The 22,285-nt window shown below is 44.0% G+C and overlaps 1 protein-coding gene across 1 annotated transcript in view; it reads left to right on the top strand.

The window, feature by feature from the left end:
* LOC307244801 (interleukin-1 receptor accessory protein-like 1) overlaps positions 1 to 22,285 on the top strand; it is a gene marked incomplete at both ends in the record, with an annotated part of 266,700 nt that overhangs the window by 91,980 nt on the left and 152,435 nt on the right. The window contains 2 exons of the mRNA XM_080020106.1: positions 11,191 to 11,377; positions 15,245 to 15,398. Coding sequence (XP_079876232.1) covers positions 11,191 to 11,377; positions 15,245 to 15,398 — 341 coding nt within the window. The remainder of the gene's footprint in view (positions 1 to 11,190; positions 11,378 to 15,244; positions 15,399 to 22,285) is intronic.

Consider the following 22,285-nt stretch of genomic DNA (forward strand, 5'->3'; position numbering starts at 1 on the left):
CCTTTCTACAGTGTAATATTAAGATTCAGTGAGAACTAAACTCAACTTTTTTCAGTAAAAATATAAATATATACACATTTTATTCAGGCAGTTAATGAACTGTGTGGGAAGAGTACGTTTGATTATAGATTTACTCATCCTATTTCAGTGTTTTACAGCCACTGCACATAAACCTAAAAATACAAAGTAAAAACCCGGAGATTGTCTCAGGAAAACTATATCTAAAAAATATTGGATGATAATTAAAAGAATGTTTCATTTTCCACCACCAACGTCAGCCATCCGCTGAACTAGACAGCCACATTTGGGGATGCGGGGTCGAGAATACATTCCCACCCGCACCACTCCCGTCCCGGCCGCCGCCATGTTGAGCGCATTAGTATTCGCGGGCAGGAGCGGCCGGTGATCTCTCTGGGAAGTGACAGTCAGAATGGGCCGTCTGGAACGCTCTGTCATTCAGCCCCAGCCGCGTCCTGTCCGGTTGATCCAGCCCAGCTGTCAGAGCCAATGAGAGGCACCAGACTAAGGAGCGGCGGGGACGGCGCAGGCTGCCAGGCATTATGGATGATGTATCCTGTATGGATGGTGTTTGTGTTAAAGGTTTCCTGGCAGGAATCATCCGGTGCGCGGGCCGCACCGTTGGAATAACAACACCAACGAGGAATCGCAAGGCAATAAGGTATATGGGTATGAATATTTTAAGGGGAGTCCATTTGGAGGTGTTGCGCACGACGCCTGACGAAAGGTGACGTCAATCGGGGGCCCCGGAGAAGCTCACGCCGGGGGACGGACACCCAGCGGCGTTGTGTGGACTCACTGGGTTCCCGCGCCGGGTTCCGAGAGCCGCTCGGGCGTCCGTTTCGCAGGGGGTTTTCGCCAAGTCAACAGTGGAGGTTATTGATGGTGTTTACCCTCGTTTGAAACGGTATCTAAATAGACAGCCCCGTCCGAAGGTTGTTTGGGGCGGCCAGGTAGAGGAGTCGGTGTGCCAGGAGGGGCCGTGTCCGAGTGATGAATGGGGTTTATTGTCTGGGCTTCACCCTATCTGTGCCGCCGCTTATCTGTTGTACACAAATACAGAAGGACCGGGCACCGTGGCGAGGATATCCTCAAAAAGAAAATGTTTTGAAAAGCAGCAATAAATGCCGGCGGATAAATGACCGTTTGCAAAATTGTGGCACGTCCCGACTCCCTCAATTAGATATAGAATCCCACCATATAACCCCGACGACACCTTTAAACCGTTTTCTCAGTGTGGTGAGTCCTCGAAGGCTTGTTCTTTTCAGTTCGGCTTTTTCGGGGAAGAAATGGCGCGCCGCGACAACCCCGCCCGAACCACGAGCTGGTGTCGATCAGTCTTCTGCAGACGGCGAGTTGTTCTTTCGCACGAGCGGAACGACATCAAACATCCAGATATCGCGCGCGGGGCCGCGGACGACTCCCCGGACGCTGGCGCTTGACTCGGCACCGGCTCTCGTGCGGTTGGGTCCTTGTGGCGTGGTTTTCAGCAACACCCATATAGTTAGTGAAGTGAAGAGCTATCTGCAATCTGGTGTTTGATCAGGTGTTTGCAGTTTACCCCGATTTAACCAGAGCCCTATTGGCTCTGTTGCCAAATAGTGATTTTTCTTTGCCCGCTGCCCGTTGCGGGGAGTGGATTACGTGCTGAGTGGTTGCTGCTTTCGCTTCTTTCGGGTTCAGATGCACGTTCCAGTGGCAAATCTGGCACACGACGCAACAGTTGTTCCCCCTCCTCGCTGAGAAGATAGGTTCTCCGTTTGTACAGCCCGGGCGGTGTTAAAAAAGTTGCTTCCTATCGTTGACAGCTGTTCTCCGCCGCAGCTTCCCGCTATGCTGCGGCGCAGTCCAACGGGGCAAACGTTTTAAGCTTGAAAACAACAAAAAAAGCTTTTTGAAAATGGGAAATTGTGTCATAGTAGTTTTTTTTTGAACATGTCTCAAATAAGAATAACATCACGTTTGATTAAAAATTTGCTTTTGGAGTTGGTGTAGTACATTCAAAGCGTAACGTAGGTTACAGTAGGTTGCTCGGAGGAAGCGGCACAATTTCCTGTTTCTAGCCTATTCTTGCATTGGCCCGGATGTGTCCGAAGCTTTCCATTTTGGAAAAGCATATTTAAAGCTTTTTTTTTTTTTTTTTTTTTTTTATCCGTAAAAGTTTGCCTTGTTTGAATTGCATTAAAAGCAAAGCGAGAAGTTGCAGCAAAGTTTCTCGACTTTAAAATGTTCAGCAAGGCTGTGCTACGAACAGTTATAAACGATGGGAACCAATATTTTAATAAGGTCTGGGTTTAAATATTCCAAACCTGTCCTTTAAACACATACGAAACCAATCAACTAAAAGGCCACACAACCAAATCCTAGGCGGAGGTATCTTTCAATTTGGGTGTGGAAACTCTTTGAATATTTCATTTTTGCATTACAGGATGTAACTGCCATCGTTTATGATTAAGCCCACAACGGTGCTGCAAGCGGATGTGATTAATGCATAGTGTTTTAGGAAGGAACATGTTGCAGTGAGTGGACCCTTATCTGGTTCATGAATTCACCTCAGACTTCTTTTACTATTTGAGGGAGGGCTTTGATTTAAGATGTTTCATTTAGAAATAGAGTATTGATTGACGACCCTAATTGTCTACATTGGTTATACTTTTTTTTTTTTTTTGTCATAATGGAATTTTAAATGAAATTAAAGCAGGTCGGCAGCTACCTCGGCGGCATCATTTCCTGTTTGGATGACCATGCGTATATAGATACTGCAAAGTGTTGGAAAGTTCAGCAATATTTGCCTCAACTGGCAGTGCGGCTTTTTTTTATCCTGCATTCAAATTAACTTTCTCACTGCGGTAAATCACAGCTGAATTTTAAGCCCTTTGAAAACAAAATTAAAGAGGCTTATTACTGACTTTGATTCATTTTCCCTCCCCCTTGAGCCTGGGACAGTTTTTGCAACGTGTATTAAAAAAACGATTCTTATATAAGAAGTGTGAAGTGCATTACATTAGCATGTTTGATTGATTAGTTGCCACTGTGGAACGTTAGAAGCACCTTTTCATTTAACTTCACACTGAATTTGCAAACATGCACGGGCCAAAACGAAGCTGGGAGATGAAATATATGACTCCTTGTATTATCTCTAATCTATAATGCATTATGTATTATCTACTTCCTAAATCATATATGTTGCCGTGCATAAAATATGTGATCCGCGCGGGAAAGCGGAGGAATGTTCCAGTGACCAGAGAGTCTCATAGCGGCTTTCTTTACGGCCACGAAATGCTGCCGACGCAATAGGGAGCTCCATCTGTTTAATATTAATTAGTGTCGTCTTTGTTACAATGCGGGGATATCTGGCACACAGCCCTTTCTATACCCGCCCGATATAGAAAAAAAGTAGAGTTCCCACATTTTTGTAATAGACACCACACTCATCGAGGCTCCTGAGAACATCTTTGAACTGGATCAGAACGTCTGCAGAAGCGCCATCTTTAAGAGGACGCGTCGGAGCGGTGAGCTGCAGAACCCGGCCGCCAACCGCAAACAATGCAAAATAAATAAAGATCATTTAAAAGTAAATTGAATCAAAGAGTTGCCTGCCAGACTGCCAAACTCTGAACTGGAGTCCCTGAAAAATATCAAGTGTATAATTGTTGTGTAAAGGCCCCCGCAGTCACCACCGTTTAACCGTGTGCTTGCCAGGAACCGATCGCACGCACACACGCTTGGGGTGACCTTGAGCAAGGTGCTCAACCCCTCACTGCTCAGCGAAAGGTCGCCCGCGCTTGTTTTTGTGTCATAACACACGTGTGTGGGTACAGTATATTTATTTTTAGAGTGAATCACGGCTTGATGGTGATTGTTTGCCGCCTGTGGGGTCAGATTCACCGGTTTGTTTTATTCTTCCTTGTTGTCTCCACTTATTTCCTGTCCACCCCCCCCCCCCCCGTCCACCACCGCGAGCGGCGGAGAGGAGCAGTAGGAAGCCATCAAACGCGACGCACCAAACCACCGCTATCTGATGGCAGGGGGACTCTGACCTTCTCTTCCTCGTATCTGATGGTGGTTTTTATCTGCCAGACAAATGTCAGAAATACCATTCCCCGAGCGCAATCACTCTGGCAACGTGGCTGATCCACCCCAAACCATTGTTGGATTTCACGATACCGCCCAAACATCGTGGGCAAAATTAAAGCTCCACATGGTACTTTTCCTTTCCTTTTTCCTTTTCCTTGCCCACCTTCTCTTCCTTGAGGTCCTCTCCCACATATTCCTCATCTCATATTTCCCCCTTGAAAGAGTGCCTAGTATTAAAGGATTCGACTTCATTTGAATGTATAATCTGAGTGTTTTTCTGATTTTGTGTTTTACGCATGTACAAACAGGTTAAGAGATAAAAACATGTGCTTTAGAATTGTATTGCTGTTATATTGTGCATATAATATACAGTATATACTATATAATATATTGTATTCTTGGATTTGTAAGATTGCAATACTGCAGCAATTAACCCAAAGGGTAGGGCTAACCTCCATATCAATGTGGTCTCACCCTTTTTCATGGTCATAGTCATGAAAATGAAAATATTGAATTGTCTCCTGGAGTATGATGTTATTATGTTACAATACATTCATAAAATATTCACTTTTCCAGTCGATGCACATGCATACTGGCAAGCGGTCAGCAACTTTTTCAAGCCCACAACACGGAAGTGGTGGTACATTTTTTTTTGAAGAGAAAGTCTTCGAGAAAAGCTTTTTAGAAAAATTAGGAAAAAAAAAATCATGAGAATATATTTTTTCATTTGTTTTGTAAAATGGAAATAGATTCATAAACATCTTAGTTTTCCCGGTGACCATGGCCCACAGGTTTAAAATAACTGCACTAAGTAATGAAATCCTTACTTGGCGAGCCTGTCGCCCTTACCTATAATCCCAAAAGTAATCCCTATTTCACTGCTTCTCAACCCTGTTCATGTCAAGGATCCTCAATTTGGTACGCAGCGCAGGCCACGTTTGATCTGATTTTGTCCCCGGGAGCCCAATCTGAGAACATTTTTATTGTTAGATAAGATTTAGCATACATGCTATTGTCGGAGAGATAACGCCCCCCGCCCCTCTACCAGAACCTCTTGAAGGGCCCCGGGGGTAATTCTTTGAAATATCATGACGTCTGTTCTGACCACAGAGGCAGTGAGGAAACAGCGCAATAAGATTTTGACCATTTCACCCCACCCTCCAGGAAACATCTCCTCCCAACACTGACATTTCAAACATGGGGCCACATGCTTTTTTTGCATAGCCGTATAGACTCTGATGCGTTACACCTATGGGGTCTGAGGGACCAATAAATAAGGCCACGATGGAGTTTGAAGGGAATTCAATGGCGGCAAATTATTTATGCTTGTTATCAAATCAAGTTGCATGTGTAAAGAAAGAAAAAATTCACCCGCAGACTAGGAGTATGAATTAGGAATAAGTTGGTCACAGCTAAGATTGGGGGGGGGGGATGGATCACAGCCGTGCATCCAGTATTTCTTTCACCGCACGTGGATACAATATTTTTAGTGCCTTGTGTGTGTTTAAGGAATGAGAAGTAGCCCAAGCTCTTGAAACTGTTGAGTGTACGACTATATTTGTAATATCTTGTTTTATCAAAGGGGCTTTAAGCCCTCAGAATGGGTTCCCATATCCTTTGTCATACCTCCACAGGTGAACACTCTATCTGATTAAACAATACGGCATGAAGCATTGTACGTCTCCAAAAGAAGTGCCTGTCCGAGTAATCGGACAGGTAATGGGGACTCGACTTGCGCTTTACTCTGACTCAACTTTGGTGTCTCAAACTCGGGACTCGGGACTCCGACCAGAACGCTGGGGACTCGGCTCGACCTTGGCTTTTTCTTATCTGCAAGACGGTGGCAGAATCCTTGATTTATTCAAGGGAACGGCTGCTATCACGCCGAACAACGGGGCACGCCAACAATGTTTGCCCCATACCAGAGGAACGTTCCTGTCCGCTCTCACCGTAGTGAATCCCGGTAAATCCACTTCAGCGTCCGGAGTGCTGCCGGTGAGCCACGTTTCTGTGAAACGGTAAACGGCGCTCCCTGTAGATCTTCCGGTTCCTCACCGGCGCAGCCAGCCCGTCGGTCTTGTCTGCCAGCGAGTTCACGTCTCCCATCGCTACCGACGGAATACAGGGCTTGTACGGCCAGCATGGCCAGCTCTGCAGCAGCGGTTACTGCGCCTAAGTTAAGCGGCAAGCGCAAAGGAGGGGGAGTCGCACTCTTCATTAACATCAGGCGGTGCAACCCAGGACATTGAACTGTTGGGGTGACTATCTGCAGTCGGGACATGGAGCTGCTGGCGGTGAGTCTCCCACCATATTACATGCCCAGGGAGTTCTCACACGCCACTGTTCTATTCCTTCCTAATTTTAACGCTTATAAAAGAAGGGATATACTGTTGCTTTCCTTTGAAAGTGAAAATTCAACAATCCTACATATCACACACAAACAGAAATAATGTACTATGTGGGGTATTTGTGCAAGTGTGTCAGACGGCAAGTGCACACCTGTTTGCCAAAGCATGGCCAAAAAACAAATTATCCGCCTAAGTGTAAAACCTTGTTGAACAAGGCAGGGGAGTGGAGGGGGCCGTGGGTTCAGGCAAGGACAGAGACATATATTGAGTTGAGAATTGGGGGGGGCTTATAAGTGAGGAAGGAGCCGGTTGTTCCATAAACGCCAGCGTAGCAGACCAGCAGCATTCTTGCGGACAGGGGCTAAGTGGGAGCAAGTTGGCCAACAGTCAAATTTTTGGGATGCTGGGGTATTTAATCATCCCGGGCTCTCGGCGGCGGATGACAGCTGAGTTATGAGCAGCGGCCACAAGTAGGTGGCTTTGGTCCTGCCGCGATGCCGCAATGACCTTCACTCAGGTCATAAAAAATGTACAAAATACAGATTTAGGATAATCTTCCCTCGTTGCCCTATCCTGGTCAGGGCGACGCAAAGAAAATGCTCACGTCACACATACGTGAAATGAACTTAAGCTTCATGCTTACACACGCACACATGCAATGATAGTAATAATATGTATGTTGCACGATCACCTCACAAGCCACATCATTAAAAGCTTAAAGGGGACCTATTATGCTCCTTTTCACCAAATTAATATAGGTCTACAGGTCCATAATATAATCAGGTCCCCAAAACATGTTTTTAGAGATGTTTGCTGAAAATACCACTCAGATTAGGCATTCTGGTCATTCTAACATGCCTCTTTACCGTTCTGTTCCAAAATGGGCTGTTGTTTGTGTGGGGAGCCACCCTCCTGAGGCCCCTGGTTCTTGTACGGAGTACAGCTCAAACTGGGTTTGAGCTGTACTCCGGGTTCGGTCGTATTTAGTCTGTAAACTTTCACTGATTTCGGCCTATCAGTCCACCAAAATCTGTTTCTGATCAAGTTTGAGGCAAGGGATAAACGATCCAGTTGCTGAATCTTCACTCGTATTGCATCTACAAGGCCTGATTCAAAAGTTCCGACTTTGGTTGCCATTCTCCAAACTTGTAAGGGGACACCGCACCGGGAAAAAGCAGGCAGGGATTTTTTAGTTTCATGTAAATGTCTGAAAATAAAATTAAAATAAATACTTAATAATAAAATAAATAAATACACAATAAAAACAATTTTTTTTTTTTTGGTTTTGTTTGGAGAAACACACAGCGGAACACATGCCGCAGCCTACAGTCTGTGCACCGCCTACTTCAGAAAGAGACACACAGCAGAATTGTTTTATACTTACATTTCCAACGTCTGCTGGTTCTTCACGGAACGTTGCTATTAATTCATCTTTCTTTTAAAATTATTTGTTTGTTTGTTGAGTGACTCAACAGATGGGGGGGGGCGGTTCTAATTCTACTGAAGCCCCATTTGACATAGTAAGGGGCTATAAATGTGAACAGGTTGTTTCAGGGCGTGTTTTCTGAAATAGAGAGCTCACAATAAACTGACAGGGCTGTCTTATTTCACAGTTTGTGTGTTTGTCGGCCCATCAAAGAGCTAACTGTATCTGCAAAAACACTGAAAGAGTGGTTTTTTTATAATAGGCCCCCGTCGCATTGGTGGCATTTGATCTTAGCATCCTTGCCATGTCGAAATCCTGCCTTTACAGCAGGATTGCCGACCCTGCAGGAGTATGATATCAAATGTACCTTTAATCATCTTTTTCAGCCCTCCGGCCCCTCCTGCGACTCTCGCGTCGCACTCAGACAAATCCTCCTCCGTGCGTTATTGTTCGTCAAAAGCGGGCTCTAATAAGTAATCAGCGATTATTTCATCATCCGATTTCTATTAGAGCTGAGTTATTTTTAATTAAGATATTCATTAAGTTAGTTCATTAATTTCCCCACAGGTGCCCGCCAAGCCTCATGAGATTTTCCAATCAATTCCACCTCCTGTTATTTAATATCAAAGCAAACAGTGGCTGAGTTAAGGGGCATGCTCCTTCTGCTCCCTCCACTGAGGGATGGACAAAGCAAACCAACGTCAGTAAATGACTGATGGACTGATGGGCAGATAGCGCCGATGTCATTCGTTAAAAACGCCATCCAACTGCGTCAGCTCCTTAAGCAGCGTAGATTATGAAATGGATGAACATCATTCCGACCAAGACAATGCAAACTCATTAAATATCTCCGCGACCCACGGATTGACTCGATAATGTTCTTCCCTACTCATTTCGGCTCGATCCGCAGCCTGGTCGTTGCACATGGTTTCACCCTCTTTGCCACATATTGCACCCGCACGGCTCGAGCCGCATACGCGAGCTGTCAGCCCCCGAGATGTCTCGCGTCGGACGCCAGCGCTCGGCTTTCCCATCGTTGCCGAGACGTTGCGTACACCCTCTTCAGCCGCCCGCCCTGCTCTTGACAGACAACCCCTCGGCCCATTAAAGCTGCCGTCATTGCCGGGCTTGTTATCACCTCGATCTCGCCGCACGCAGATGGCCTGTGCGGGCTCGGCGCCGCGGACTGGAGTTCCCGGCGTCTGAGGGGGGTGGGGATAATTGTCACGGCTTTGTTCTTCGACGTCAGTTTCGCGAGCGGGGCACCAAAGTGAACAGTCGAGAGGGCGCAGGGCTCGCCCGCCCCAAAAAGAACACTGTGACTGACGTGTAGCGCTGGAAAGACACTGCAGGACAAAGCGTTGGCCCGGATCATCGATCACTCATGCAGACCAGATTACACAATTCTCTCTCTCTCTCTCTCTCTCTCTCTCTCTCTCTCTCTCCCCCGCCCCCCCCCCCCCTCTCTTCCTCCTTCTAAGCGGCCGAGTTTATCAGCGCTGCCCAGAATATTTATCAGGGAGGAGAGGGAGACGGTGCCCGTGGGATCTCATTTGCGCAGGTGTCCATCTGGTAGGAGTTGTCTGGGATAATCTTCGCATCATGTCGTATTTGCATCCGGGCCTCAGTAAAAAAAACGGGCGCACACTTAATCGGACCGCCCCGGCAATGGCCTGTCCGAGAGGGAGGTGAAGGCTTGTTTGTCCACACTCTGGCGAGGACCAGCGTGTGTGTGTGTGTGTGTGTGTGTGTGTGTGTGTGTGTGTGCGTCTGTGTGCGTGTGTGTTGCGCTAATCCACGAGGCGGCTAATGCCGGGCAATTATGTGAGGATTTAACATGTTTGTGATTGTTTGTTGGTTTTGCTCAATTTGTGTAACCAGCTTTAGTTGGAAAATTAGCAATGAGATTTTCCTAAACACTGTCAATTTGTTTGGCCTTTGCAACCGGGGGGAATTCGCCGCAGTCGGGCTGGAGGACTCGTCAGTGGTGACAGTCTTATTAAAGGATTTAGTGGAAAACGTGCTCTGTATTGAGTCCATTGATCACTACGAGCCTTTTCTTTATCTTTTTTCCCTCCTGCCGTCAAGTGCTGCAAGTTTCCCCGCCGTCCGATGCGCCCATTGACCCATGTGCTTCATTACTTAAGCAGTAGATCTAATCTGAAAATGCCTCGTATGCTGTTATTGATCAATTAATAGGATTCGCCTATAGATCCTTGTAAGATGTATGCCTCAAAGTTTTGCGGCTTGAAAGATCGCCACATTAGATAATTCTAAATAGAATCTTGATCCGGCCCTGTTGGTAATGGAGGCAATGGAGGCGGTGGCGTGTCCGGGGCGCAAACATCCAGTAGGATGCATGCACTAAGTATTACGTAGGTCCTGTTTCAAATCATGTGAATCTAATAATGACCTATTTCTATCCTCAGTTCACACCCCTTCCCTCTGCCTACAAAAAAAACATGTTGTTTGATTTTTGGGAAAGTGATATCGAGCACTATTAACGACTGTTATTGATCTGAGGGTTAACAAGTTCAAACGGTTCATTTGCTGATCTCGCTATCATTGGTGTCCACTGCTTGGAGCGATCCAGTCTATTTTTCACATGTTATCATGGCTGGTTAGAGACTAGAGGATGTTTGGATGGATGGATGGATGGATGAATAAATTGATGGATGGATGAGTGTATGGATAGATGGACGAGTGGGTTGATGGATGGATGGATGGATGAATAGATGGATGCATGAGTGGATGGATGGATGGCTAGATGTATGGTTGTATGGATGGATGGATGAGTAAATAGATGGATGAATGAATAGATGGATAGATGTATGGTTGGATGGATGGATGGATGAATCAATAGATGGATGAATGGATAAATGGATGAACGCACACGCTTTTTTGTTGTGAGTTTGCAGGTCTTTCAGTGAGCAACCTGTCACCGGAGTTGACAGGGTGTTTTCGGTTTGACTTGAGTTTACATAAAGAAATAATACCAAATTCCGTTTGAGCAAAAAAAAAAAAGGGTTTGCCCCAGAGCAACATCGCCGACGTCATTTCACGCGCACGATCCGACCGGTTGCAGCACATCAGGCACGCAGGCGGAGACAAAAGGCGTGAATTTTCAAACGCCACTCGATTGCTGTCCTTTCACATTCGGGCACGCCCGCGCACATGGCGGCCGTTGAACCCCCTGAGATATGGGACGCGGGTTTCGGCAACACCGCATCCGGAGTTTGACTCTGGCCGACGGCGGGGGTGGGAACAAAGGCGAACGATTGTTTGATTGATTCCATTTTTTTTTTCTCCGTTCCCGCACAGGAACTCCACCTACTGCATGAAGGTGTCCATGTCTCTGACCGTGGCGGAGAACGACACGGACCTCTGCTTCAACTCCAAGATGAGGTTCTATGAGAAGGCGGAGCTGAGCAAGAGCAAAGAGATCACCTGCCCGGGCATCGAGGATTACATCCAGCCAGGAGTGGAGCCCGAGATTATCTGGCACAAGGTAAAGGTCAAAAAGTGTACTTTTCCCGGAAAACTGGACGTTACCTCCAAAGCGGACAGGCTCTCCGTGGCTTTCCGTGGCCTCGCAAACAGCGTTTCTCTGAACGCCGTTCGATGGGATCTAGTGGCGAAACGGAACGAAGTCGATCCGTGGTCCGTACGGCCCCCCACGGTTGAATTGCAAAATTGAACCATCACGGTGAAAAAAACCGAGGGCCCGAGCCACGGGAGCCGGAGCTCGGCTGGAGCGCGTCTCGTGCCTTCCGATAATTTCAATAAAAAGTGGCGCGGCGATTCTACAAAAACATGATGTGTTTTACGATGGGTCCAGCTGATACGTGGACTTGAGAGGGGACACGCTCCGTAAGAGTAGTTAACGTGATGGATAATGATTTGGATTGTGATATCAAGGATAAGTTAATGATGTTGAACGGAACATGACGCTGCTGAGGACGAAGTCTGATGAGAGAAGAGCGTGCGGAGCAGACGTGGGTGTAGCGGGCGGAGGAGAAGAGACACGCCTGCGGTAGTGTTGAAAAGTTTGTCTCCATTCATGTTCTTGTCCATGGATCCGGCTGACTGGGAAGAGTCCACTCTCACGGCCCCCAAGCATTTATTCCGCTACAACAAAAGAGTCTCAAAACCGCGACAGGCTCCGCACCGTGAGTGTTGTGATCCGTGTCACCCCGGTTGGAGTGCCACGGATCACAACACTCACAGTTCGGATCCTGTTGGCCCTGTCCAACAGGGGTGCCGTCCTGTGGCACCCCTGTTGGAGTCGGCGCGTGCGGCGGCTCCCTCAGGCGGTGCGGCTCTGTGAAAACCTTGTCCTCAGAGAATGTTCTGCAAAGTCAGCCTTTGTCGTGGTTTAATTAGCTCGAAATGCCATCTTCTCCCCCTCCGTGGCTCAAGATGTCAACAAATGGTGTAATGTCCAATAGACTGAACAAATGAAATAAATATATATATATATATATATATATATAAATATATATAGAGAGAGTCAAATCTGCCCAATTTATTTTTAGTGGCCAAGGTACAATACATACAATATAAGTACCAATGCAGAAGCAAAAACCTACCGAAGAAAACCCTCGAACATATTTAAAGGCTCTACTGACTAGACTGTAAACAGCCCTTTATTTTCATTGATTGTTTTGTCAATTTTGACATATTTTCTATTTGTTGATTTCATACTAAAGTAAAGGCGCTTCGGCCTTCAGATTCAGAATTTGTTCGTTTTAGAATGAAACCAGGAATAGCCAAATGTACAAAGACAGAAAAATAAATAAAAAGTGGGCAAATATACAAAAATCTACAAGATAGATACAAATGGGTCAAGTTAAAAGTCAATGGCCGTTTCTCAATCCCAAGTACGCGAAGTCCGGACTTGCGGGCTTGGTCATTCAGACTTGACAAGTTGGACTCGGGAGTACAGACTCCCGGCGACCAATACCATTACCACCGCTTGGTGCGAAATGCATTCTGGGATACTTGGCTGTCCCAAGTCCACACAAGTCACCACCGATGCATCCTCGATAAAATGGGCGGAGCAAGTCCACATCCGGGCATTTTTGACTGGACTTGGCTCGACGCGTACTTTGAATTGGAAGAGTACTGGGCTGCGACTGATGACGTTTCACAAGTACAGACAAGAACACAAGTGCAGACAAGAACGCAGATTGAGAAAGGGCCAATAGCTCTGGGTTAGCATGGTTGCTAGAAGAAGAAGGAGAAGAATTTGAAGAAGAAGAAGAAGAAGAAGAAATGGAGATACTGCTTCTCACCATATCGTTTGACTTTTCCCAACACGATAGAGACAATGCATAGGGAATCTAAAAGTATGAGCTGTCAGAGCTGGGTTTTTATTCCCCTCTTCTCTTTCTCTCCGTATTGAACCAATTTGTATCCAGGTTCCGCTCATTTATTGAAATTCCTTCATATACTGTAAAAAATACATCAAATACATCGATTTGGGCCATGGAGGCCTTCTCCACCGCCCAAATCGATTTTTGATATATTTTTATATATTTTTTTCAAAACGGTCCCATTCACAACCTTTGTTTTATCGTGCAATTAATTTTGACGTCTCAAAGCTCTGCCTTCACCATTAAAGTATAAAAGTAAATAAAAAATGATTGTGAGTCTTGGTTAATCCTGAGAATCCCGGGGATGTCGATTAAACGGAGCCCTCGACTGATGAAACTCAGTTTATTCAATATCCTCAATCATAGCTTTAATTCCTCTTCTAAGTTTAAAATCCGAGCGCTTCCTCGCTGATTAGAAGTGAGGAAATGAATGCTTGTCTCTTATTGACGTTCAGGCATCATTACCTGTAAACGCCGGTCAGGGCCGAAATGTAACTCAAGCACAATTCATTTCATTAATGTCTTACTTGATTTACTTATTTACGATTATTTGACACGAATGATTGGTGGATTAGAATTGTTTCACTGAGTTTATACTCAAGCATATTTGAGTCATTTTGCACTCTCCGGCGTCATTCCATTGCAAAGACGAAGGCATTCGGACGGTTCAACGCCGAATAGCTTCCTAATTAATTCTGATTTCTTCACCTCTGACACACGATGTTGTACCTGGAGTCTTGCTCAGACAACCGATCGGTCGGCAAAACAGGACGGGGCTTTTTAAGTCGGAGCCTGTTGAAGGAGGAGGAAACCGACCATAAGGCAACGAAGCGGCTGCAGTTTAAGGCAATAAGCCTGGCACGTGTCTTCAAACCGAGATATGAGGTCATGAAGTCACAGTACTTTTATTTTAGATTGTCGATACGTGCGCCGCAGCATGCACTACCACGTACACCGTCATGCATAATGTAGTTCAGGTAAAATGATGAATGAAGGGCTTTCACTTATTTTTTTGGTTATGAATACTTCTACAGGAGTAAAAGGGTGTGAGTACTTCTCCCAACACAAACCAATGTCATAAGTGTTATTTCCACATGTCATTGTCTTTGTTTGCAATAATAACACTTACTAGTATGTTATGATATGTACTTCACTTGACTATACTTGACTTTACTTCTATCATTATCGCTTCTGCTGCTATCACTGGATTGACACATAAACAGTTTATGTAATGCTGCTGTGATGCCTATTGCACGTTATTGCTGCACTGCTGCTAGATATTATGCACTACACTATATATACATATATATTAAAGTTGTACTACTAAGTACTACTTAATTCTAAGTACTACCTGTAATTACTTTAACATAACTGACATTTGCCGACATTGTGCTCAAAAGAAAGCCAGGTTCTACTATGTTCCGCATGTTTTTTAAATGTATTTATAACATTTTGCTTGATGCACTTGCTATGTTTTGTTATTTCTATTATTGTTTAATGTTTATCTTTATACCATTTGTATTTTACCATGCTTTGTATTTTTATTGTTTTTTTTTCTATTGTATTATTATTATTATTATTATTATTATTATTTTTTTTTTAATTATTATTATTTTGGCCTTGTTTATAGATGTGAGCATATGATATTCTTATTTCATTTCACTGTTTTTTGCTGCCTGAATTTCTCCAAGATGATTAATTCTTGTCTTATCTTATCTTATCTTATCTTATCTTAATGTACCTTATCTTATCTCACCTTACCTTACCTTACCTTAACTTACCTAACCTTATCTTATCTTACCTTAACTTACCTTACCTTATCTTATCTTATCTTACCTTTTCTTATCCTATCTTATCGTACCTTACCTTATCTTATCTTATCTTATCTTATCTTGTCTTATCTTATCTTGTCTTGTCTTGTCTTGTCTTGTCTTGTCTTGTCTTGTCTTATTTTATCTTATCTTATTTGATCTCATCTTATCTTACCTCATCTTCTAAAGGAATGCAGGCCAAAGCAGTGGAGACAGACGATCGTGATGAGGAGGGACACACTGTCCATCAAGGAAGTGCGCGAAGACGACATTGGGAATTACACGTGCGAGTTGCAGTTCGGGAGCTTTGTGGTGCGGAGGACGACCGAGTTATCCGTCACAGGTAAAGAAGGAACTCTCCGTGTTGTGGTGTTGTCAGCGCCGGTCTAAAGACAGAGTGCAGCATTGGATTGTTGCTGCACTGGCGTCAGCAAAAATTTGCCTCGAATAATGGGTCGCTGGAGACGTACGCTCATGGAAAGTATAGCGCTTGTATTGAGTATAGAGGGGGTAAAAACATGTGTTAATATCAAAATATCTTAATTTGCGATTTTTTTTTTTTATCCTACTTTATCCTAAACTACAGGCCTGGGAGTTTTCAGGTTGCAAGTCCTTAATTACCCGTGGTGAGAAATCCAAGAAATGTACCTGTCTGTTGTTCAGTGTGAACAATAATATGAATGTATGAAATAAGTAATAATACATATAGAAATAAATGCTATATATGAATGAATATTGCTATTTTATTTTAATATTTATATAAGGAAACATATGGTAATATTTGTATTTACTAATATGTTTCATTTATTTTTATAATTATTATTATTTATTTTTATATTTATTATAAAGGTTACATTTATTATTATTATTTATTCCTTCCCAACACTTACCTCTCTGACCTAAAGGAAACTGTTATATCAGTTCTAGTTCTTAACCTACCCTGATTCTAGCTACCTTTATACTTACCTCCAGTATTTGATTCAATAAGAGAGATTATTTGTACGACGCAGTATTACTTTGTCAACAGTTGTCTTGAAAAGAAAAATATTTAATTAAAATTTGTTTTAAATATTTAGAATTGAACTATGATACTAAATGATACTAAGGGTCATGAAAAAAAAAAAGAAAAAATGTTTAAAAGCTTATCCTTGTACCTTTTTGCCTGTGACACAGTCGATACCACAGCTGCCACCGGGACTTTTTGGCTACTTTAATTTGCTAAGTACAGGAATCCACGCCGACCCACTTCGGCACTTTTTTCTGGTTGATGAAATATTCAAGCCAGAACCTAAAAGTCTGTGATAGGTCGCTCGCCGCCGACACCAAGTAATTCCAAACTCAATTTCAGATAAGTTCAGTTAAGATTAATTTGATCTAAGTGTCGATAAACATCCACTCTTATTTTATTGATGCTGGCAGAATGATGTATGCATTCAACTTTTTCCATGTACTACATAGCTTATTGTGTGCATACTGTAGCTTTGGACAAAATTAGAGTTAAAAAGTTGACCGATTTCAAATTTCCCCTCTCAAAATGGCAAATAAGAGACTTTGTTGGTGGAGTCATCTGTCGTGTAATGTTTTGCCCGGGCACATCAGCGTTCATTCAAAAAACGTGACTCATGGATCCTCGCTAGAACTGCTGTTATCAATGTGCTTTGTGCAATTTCACATGAAAAACGATTAAGCTGCCGTGATGTTTTTGGCAGGGCTGCCGTCCACTGAGGTGGCTCGTGCCTCTATCGGCTGACACGGCCTTTACCCAGAAACGAAAAACATTGCAAAGTGAATTGGCAATGGATGCCGTGAAGGGCCGTTACGTCTCAATTGGACTGCCATTGCACATTGTGGGCGTGAGGGTCAAACAAACTGTTTTTCCCTGAACTGCGACCTGATAACTCTTTATATTCCCCCAAAAAGAGACAAAGAAAGGCTGCGGAAAAGGCCAACTACATCCATAAATCACTTGCTCAGTAACTTAAAAATGGCATCCTGAGGGAACCCGTCTTAATCTCACCCTCCACTTTGTAGACTTTAAGGATTTCCGAACATCTGGAAGAAGATGATCGATGATTAAGGTCTTGACGCCGACGGCAGTGTGTGTTCTTTCTCTTTATTTCCTGCCGATCCACAGTCAGGGGGAAGCAGAGGCCATACCTCCATGGGTCCCGTTAGCGCCTTGTGGGGAATTATGCTCTAAATGTAAATTGAATATCATTGCGTTTGCTCTTGGGTGGACTGGGGCGTATCTTATCAAGTGTGAAGATTCTTCAGAAAAGCTCAAACCCCAAAAGTGATCTGACCTGGATGAGGTTTTGCAGCTTGGCCAATGTTCTGACCGACAAACTATTTGATTTGCTTTTAAGTTAACTTGATTTATTATGCATTGTTTGATTTTAGCATCTGGGATCTACTGTTCATCGCTCCCAGCGAGTTGTACAGCCAACATAGGCAAACTTGATGAGCTCGAAATATTGGAATGATGAGCTCTAATTGAAGAAGAGTAGAGCCCAACAGGTGGATGCAGGGGAGGGGAAGGGAGCTGAACAACGCAGGCAGCAAAGCAGGCAAAGAAAGAGGGATTGTTTTTTTTTAAAAAGGCCGGCCCATAAGGGCATGGAAGTGAGTGGCGTTGTCAAGTTGTCTGACAGAACTAGCTCCCTAAGCGAATTCAACATAAGTTGAGCCGTTTCTTTAGCTTGACTAGAGATTCACGCTTACAAGCACTAGTAAGCTTGAAGTAGCTCTTGGTACAAATTATATATCTCACCCATGCTTGTTTTTATATATATAGGAGGAGCATAACGTTTAGCACTTTTAATGCTGTGTAATTTCTATAACTTAATTTCTTTTTCTCTTATCTCAGATGATGCAGACAGTAGGTAGAAAGATACTGCTCTAGGTGTCAAGAAATCAAATAGCTTCTTTACCTGATTAGTGATTGTTGATCTGGTTTGAAGTTGTTATATAATGATACTTTATGAATCAGAATCAGATCAAGGGCCTTCTGTTAATCGCTGGGCCAGGTTTGGATGCATGGGACAACATACTGTGACACTGCCGACATATAAACACTGACAAAAAGCCTTATTGATGACACATTAGAAGCAAATCTTGCTCTTTTGATAACATACTATTGAAAATATACTTTCATTAAAGACATGACGGCTGGTAAAGGCTCTCAATATTCAATTTCCTTTTATCTACTGTGTATCTGTGATGACATTGACGGCGTCATTACAGGGTTTTCTTTTGTTTCTAGTTAGAGTATACTTGCACATTTTCACATGTTATAATACCGGTGCCTGTACTCCCTTTAACAGCTGCCTATGGTCACTGCATGAGTACAAGGCAGGAAAGGTCAGATGCCATTTAATTATAGTGAGGCGGTGCTACGGTAACAACGTAGCTCCCCATATTACCTTATTGGAGGCAAACACTGAACATTCTTTTCCCTGCTCCTAAAGGTGTTCCATTTGATGTCTCCAAATGAAACACTGCACAATACGATGAAGACGGATGCAACAGGCTACAATACGGTTTTGGTGTCCGAAATGGACTCTTGCTGGTGTTGCTAATGAACTGTGGCTGATACTGTAAACTAGATTTTTCCATTTTTGCATCAGAATACAAAATAGCAGGCGTGATTTTGCAAAGGGAATTGGCACTGTGCTCGGGGAAAAGTTGAAAATAGCCTGAAAAGGTACTTTTGGATGAATATATCAAAGTCATCCCCATACACATAGTCATCCCCACATATAATGCATCTGCCTTCAACTGAGAACTAGGCAGTAGCCCGATTTTGATCTGCTTTGATCTGCAACTTTGGGGGCCTGACCTTCTATAATGTGAGGTGGTCTGATACTTCAGTGGCTTTGTAGCTTAGAGCAACTCTCTTTGCAATGCTTGTTTGAACAGTCCATCAATTTAGCACGTTCCCAGTAAATTTTTCACGTGGCTAAACTATGGCCCAAAGCCAGATCGGGACTTTGGGTTGGAAGAATGGGATGTTAGCGCACTTACCTTACACTTAGATCTACCCATTGTCTCCATGCTCTCTGACACTGCCTTTCAAATTCAAGCCATTCTGAAGCTTGGGTTACGAATCGAGTGAAAAGCGCCTTTTCTGTTCGCTCGGCTCCACATCTGATGCATGTCCTTTGCCAACACTCCACCACCCCAACCTCGCTGGCGACAGACTGGGACTTAATAATGGCCCTGGACTTGACCCAGACCAACCCACCACAACCAGCCTGCGGATACCACCCCCCCCACACACACACACACACGGACACACATACAAACGATGATGGTAGCCCTTGATACCATATCACTTATAAGCATAATGGATGGATACTCTAGGCTACTGTAACACCAAAACAGATCTATTTTAAGAGCAAGTGAAATGTTTGGTGCCAGCAGGCCACCGCTGTGACGACACCATGATAGATTCAGGCAGTCAGTGTTTCATGAATGTCTATATTTGAACAGGCTGTATAATCTATTTCAACGCAGAAAACAAGTCAGATAATGCCATTGTCAATTTGATCGCCTTGACCTTGAAACTTGAAGGACTTACTCTTCAGGGCAGGTCTATAAACAAAAAATAATTACAAACATCAGATAGTGACTGTGCACATTTGTACTTATAAAGTGCAGTTAAACGATTAACAGTATTTAGATAAACAAACTAACAGACTCTAAATAAATGATATAACTGAACAAAAATTGGGGGTGAGAGATCTGCATCGTCGGCCCCTGTGATTATGAGGGCTGGTGCATTATCAAAGTGGGCCGGCAACGCAGATCTCTCTGATCTCTCTGATCTCTCTCACTCTTGTTTTTGTATAATGGGTATAATGTCCCGGCGCTCCCGATGGCCTGTCCTATGAACCTCACATACTGTACATTGAGAGGACATGTGCGTTGGTCGAGGTAAATGGGCATGTAAACGCACACGCCACATACAGGTTGTTATAACATCCTAACCGTAGAAAAGATGCAAATTAGATGGGATTCAAATCCGGTGTTTTGTTGGTATGACAGGTGGCCTTTATCATTCCTTTCCCATTGAAGTGGCCTCTTCTCAGCCTCGCCGGCCCTTATACAGTACGTGTGTTTATTGGCCAGGGACACTGGCGCTTGTATGTTTTCCTTAAATTATTGAAATGCACTTTCCATTATATCACATTGTATTGACAACATAAAGACACTTGAAACCTTCGCTCCGACCTTTAGTCGAAATGAAAACCAAGATGGGAGCCGGGTAGCTCCTCAGAGGATTTTCTACATCGTGGGTCACGATCGCTAAGGAACGTAGCGGGCGTATTAATTATCTCTGCCGATAATTAACACAGATGAGGTTTTGATGTAACCTCCTTTACTGTTAAACAGTATTAAACGAATGAATTCCTAATTTAGCCTTTTTTGTCGTGACAAATACAGCGGACTGAAAACAGCGGGAGAAACAGTACTCCGCAGTGGTCGCCAGTTTCGGGTGGATACATACACTCCCGCCCTGAGAATTCTTGGGGAGACAGGATGGCGGGGAGGTGAGGGAGGGAGTGGAGTAGACAGAGGAAAAGAAGAGGTGTTTGAGAGAGGAGGCAGGGTGCACTTGATTCCAGCGCAGTTCATCAAATGTCCCCTCTAGCCAGGGGAGAGGAGCTCTCAAAGCCAGATGGATGGCCCTGTGATCAATGACTATTATTTGTCATGTGTCCCCGCTGCTTATTTTCATAAAGGAATTTTAATGGAAAAGCTCCTGGGAGCAATGCCGGGCGCACGAGGAGGCTGCCAACACCTGAGCTCTGGCTTTTCTTTTGTCGTGGCATCTTGAAGCTACTCCCGGGTCTTCCCAGGGTTTGATGATCTGAGCTCAGGAGAAAAGCCTTCCCGTATTTCTAGCGCCCTGGTCCTGGAACAACATTCGTAACACACGACATCTTAACAGTCATCAAATAATGTCTCCTTCGGCGAGTTCAAAGCCGCGTTGAAAGAACTGCAATTGTATTTCCATACACCGCCTTATTGTATTCCTGCTGTCTGCTGTTGGCAGGTCTGCCTTGGAGAATACATTTTTAATCTGAAGGTACCTCCTGGTTGAATCGTATATTTAGCTGGCACTTTCAAAGAAACAACCATTTGATTAATACCTGCAGATATCGAACCTATTAAGTGATATTTTAATCATGCATATTCTCCTCTATGCGTTGTTTCCAGTTTTACTGGCAATAATACAAAGATTGTAAACTGTAGGATAATTTGGTTGAAAAATCGCATATATATATATATATATATATTTTTTTTTGTGTTATGGATGTGCTCTCTCTATATGCTTTTTATGCTTACAGTGTATATGCTGCATTGATTTCTGTGGTCAGTAAGCTGTCGATATGGACGAACAAAATAATGTAATGAATAAATAAATCAAGCAGGGCAGAGATGAACGAAAACATTTCTGTGGAAGAAAAAAGTCCAAATTTATATTGGTACTGGTAACTTACAAGCCTTTCTTGCCTCGTATTGCGCCCCATCTCCGTTATGCTCTCCCAACCCTGTCAAGTATCACAGCAAGGTGAATCACCAACAGGTGACCATGTCGGCAAGGCCTCAAGGTCTGGACTGGAGCCAACCAGATCCAAGGTCAGCTTGTTGACCTTAAATCCAGTTGCAACCGGGTGCAAACTCCACGTGTGATTATAGCACTCCAGTCCAAACGTTTACAACCGATGAATCCGCGTTTATCTCTTTTATTTTAATTCCCGTAGATACTCACTCAGTTGTTTCATGAAAGCCGGTGTCATTTGCGCAGTATTGTACCCCCCCCCAGTACAATATTATGCATTGGTATTTTCAGGGCAGCGTTGGTGCATGAGTCATGCATGGTATAAATCATTATGGTACCCGATAGCGCAAGGACAAGACCTCATGCAGTCAAGACAAGCGATAAATAGGTTGCTGTGTCTGTTCATGAATACATTTAACATCTTTTACCATGGAGTGGTGGAAGTGGAAATACAAAATGTCTGCATTGCTTGCATTGCTTGTCTATAGAGGAGAATAATCTTTATTTGTCACACACACACACATGCTTCAAACGGTGGCCGGTGAAATGAGATCTCTGCTTTTCACCCATCCTGGCTTGTCCTTCCTCCGGGGGGCAGCCAGGAGCAGTGGGCAGCGTGCAGCGACGCCCGGCTACCAGTTACAAATTTCCATCGCTGGTCA

This window comes from Zeus faber, assembly GCF_960531495.2.
Source record: "Zeus faber genome assembly, chromosome: 2".
NCBI classification, from domain to species: Eukaryota; Metazoa; Chordata; class Actinopteri; order Zeiformes; family Zeidae; genus Zeus; species Zeus faber.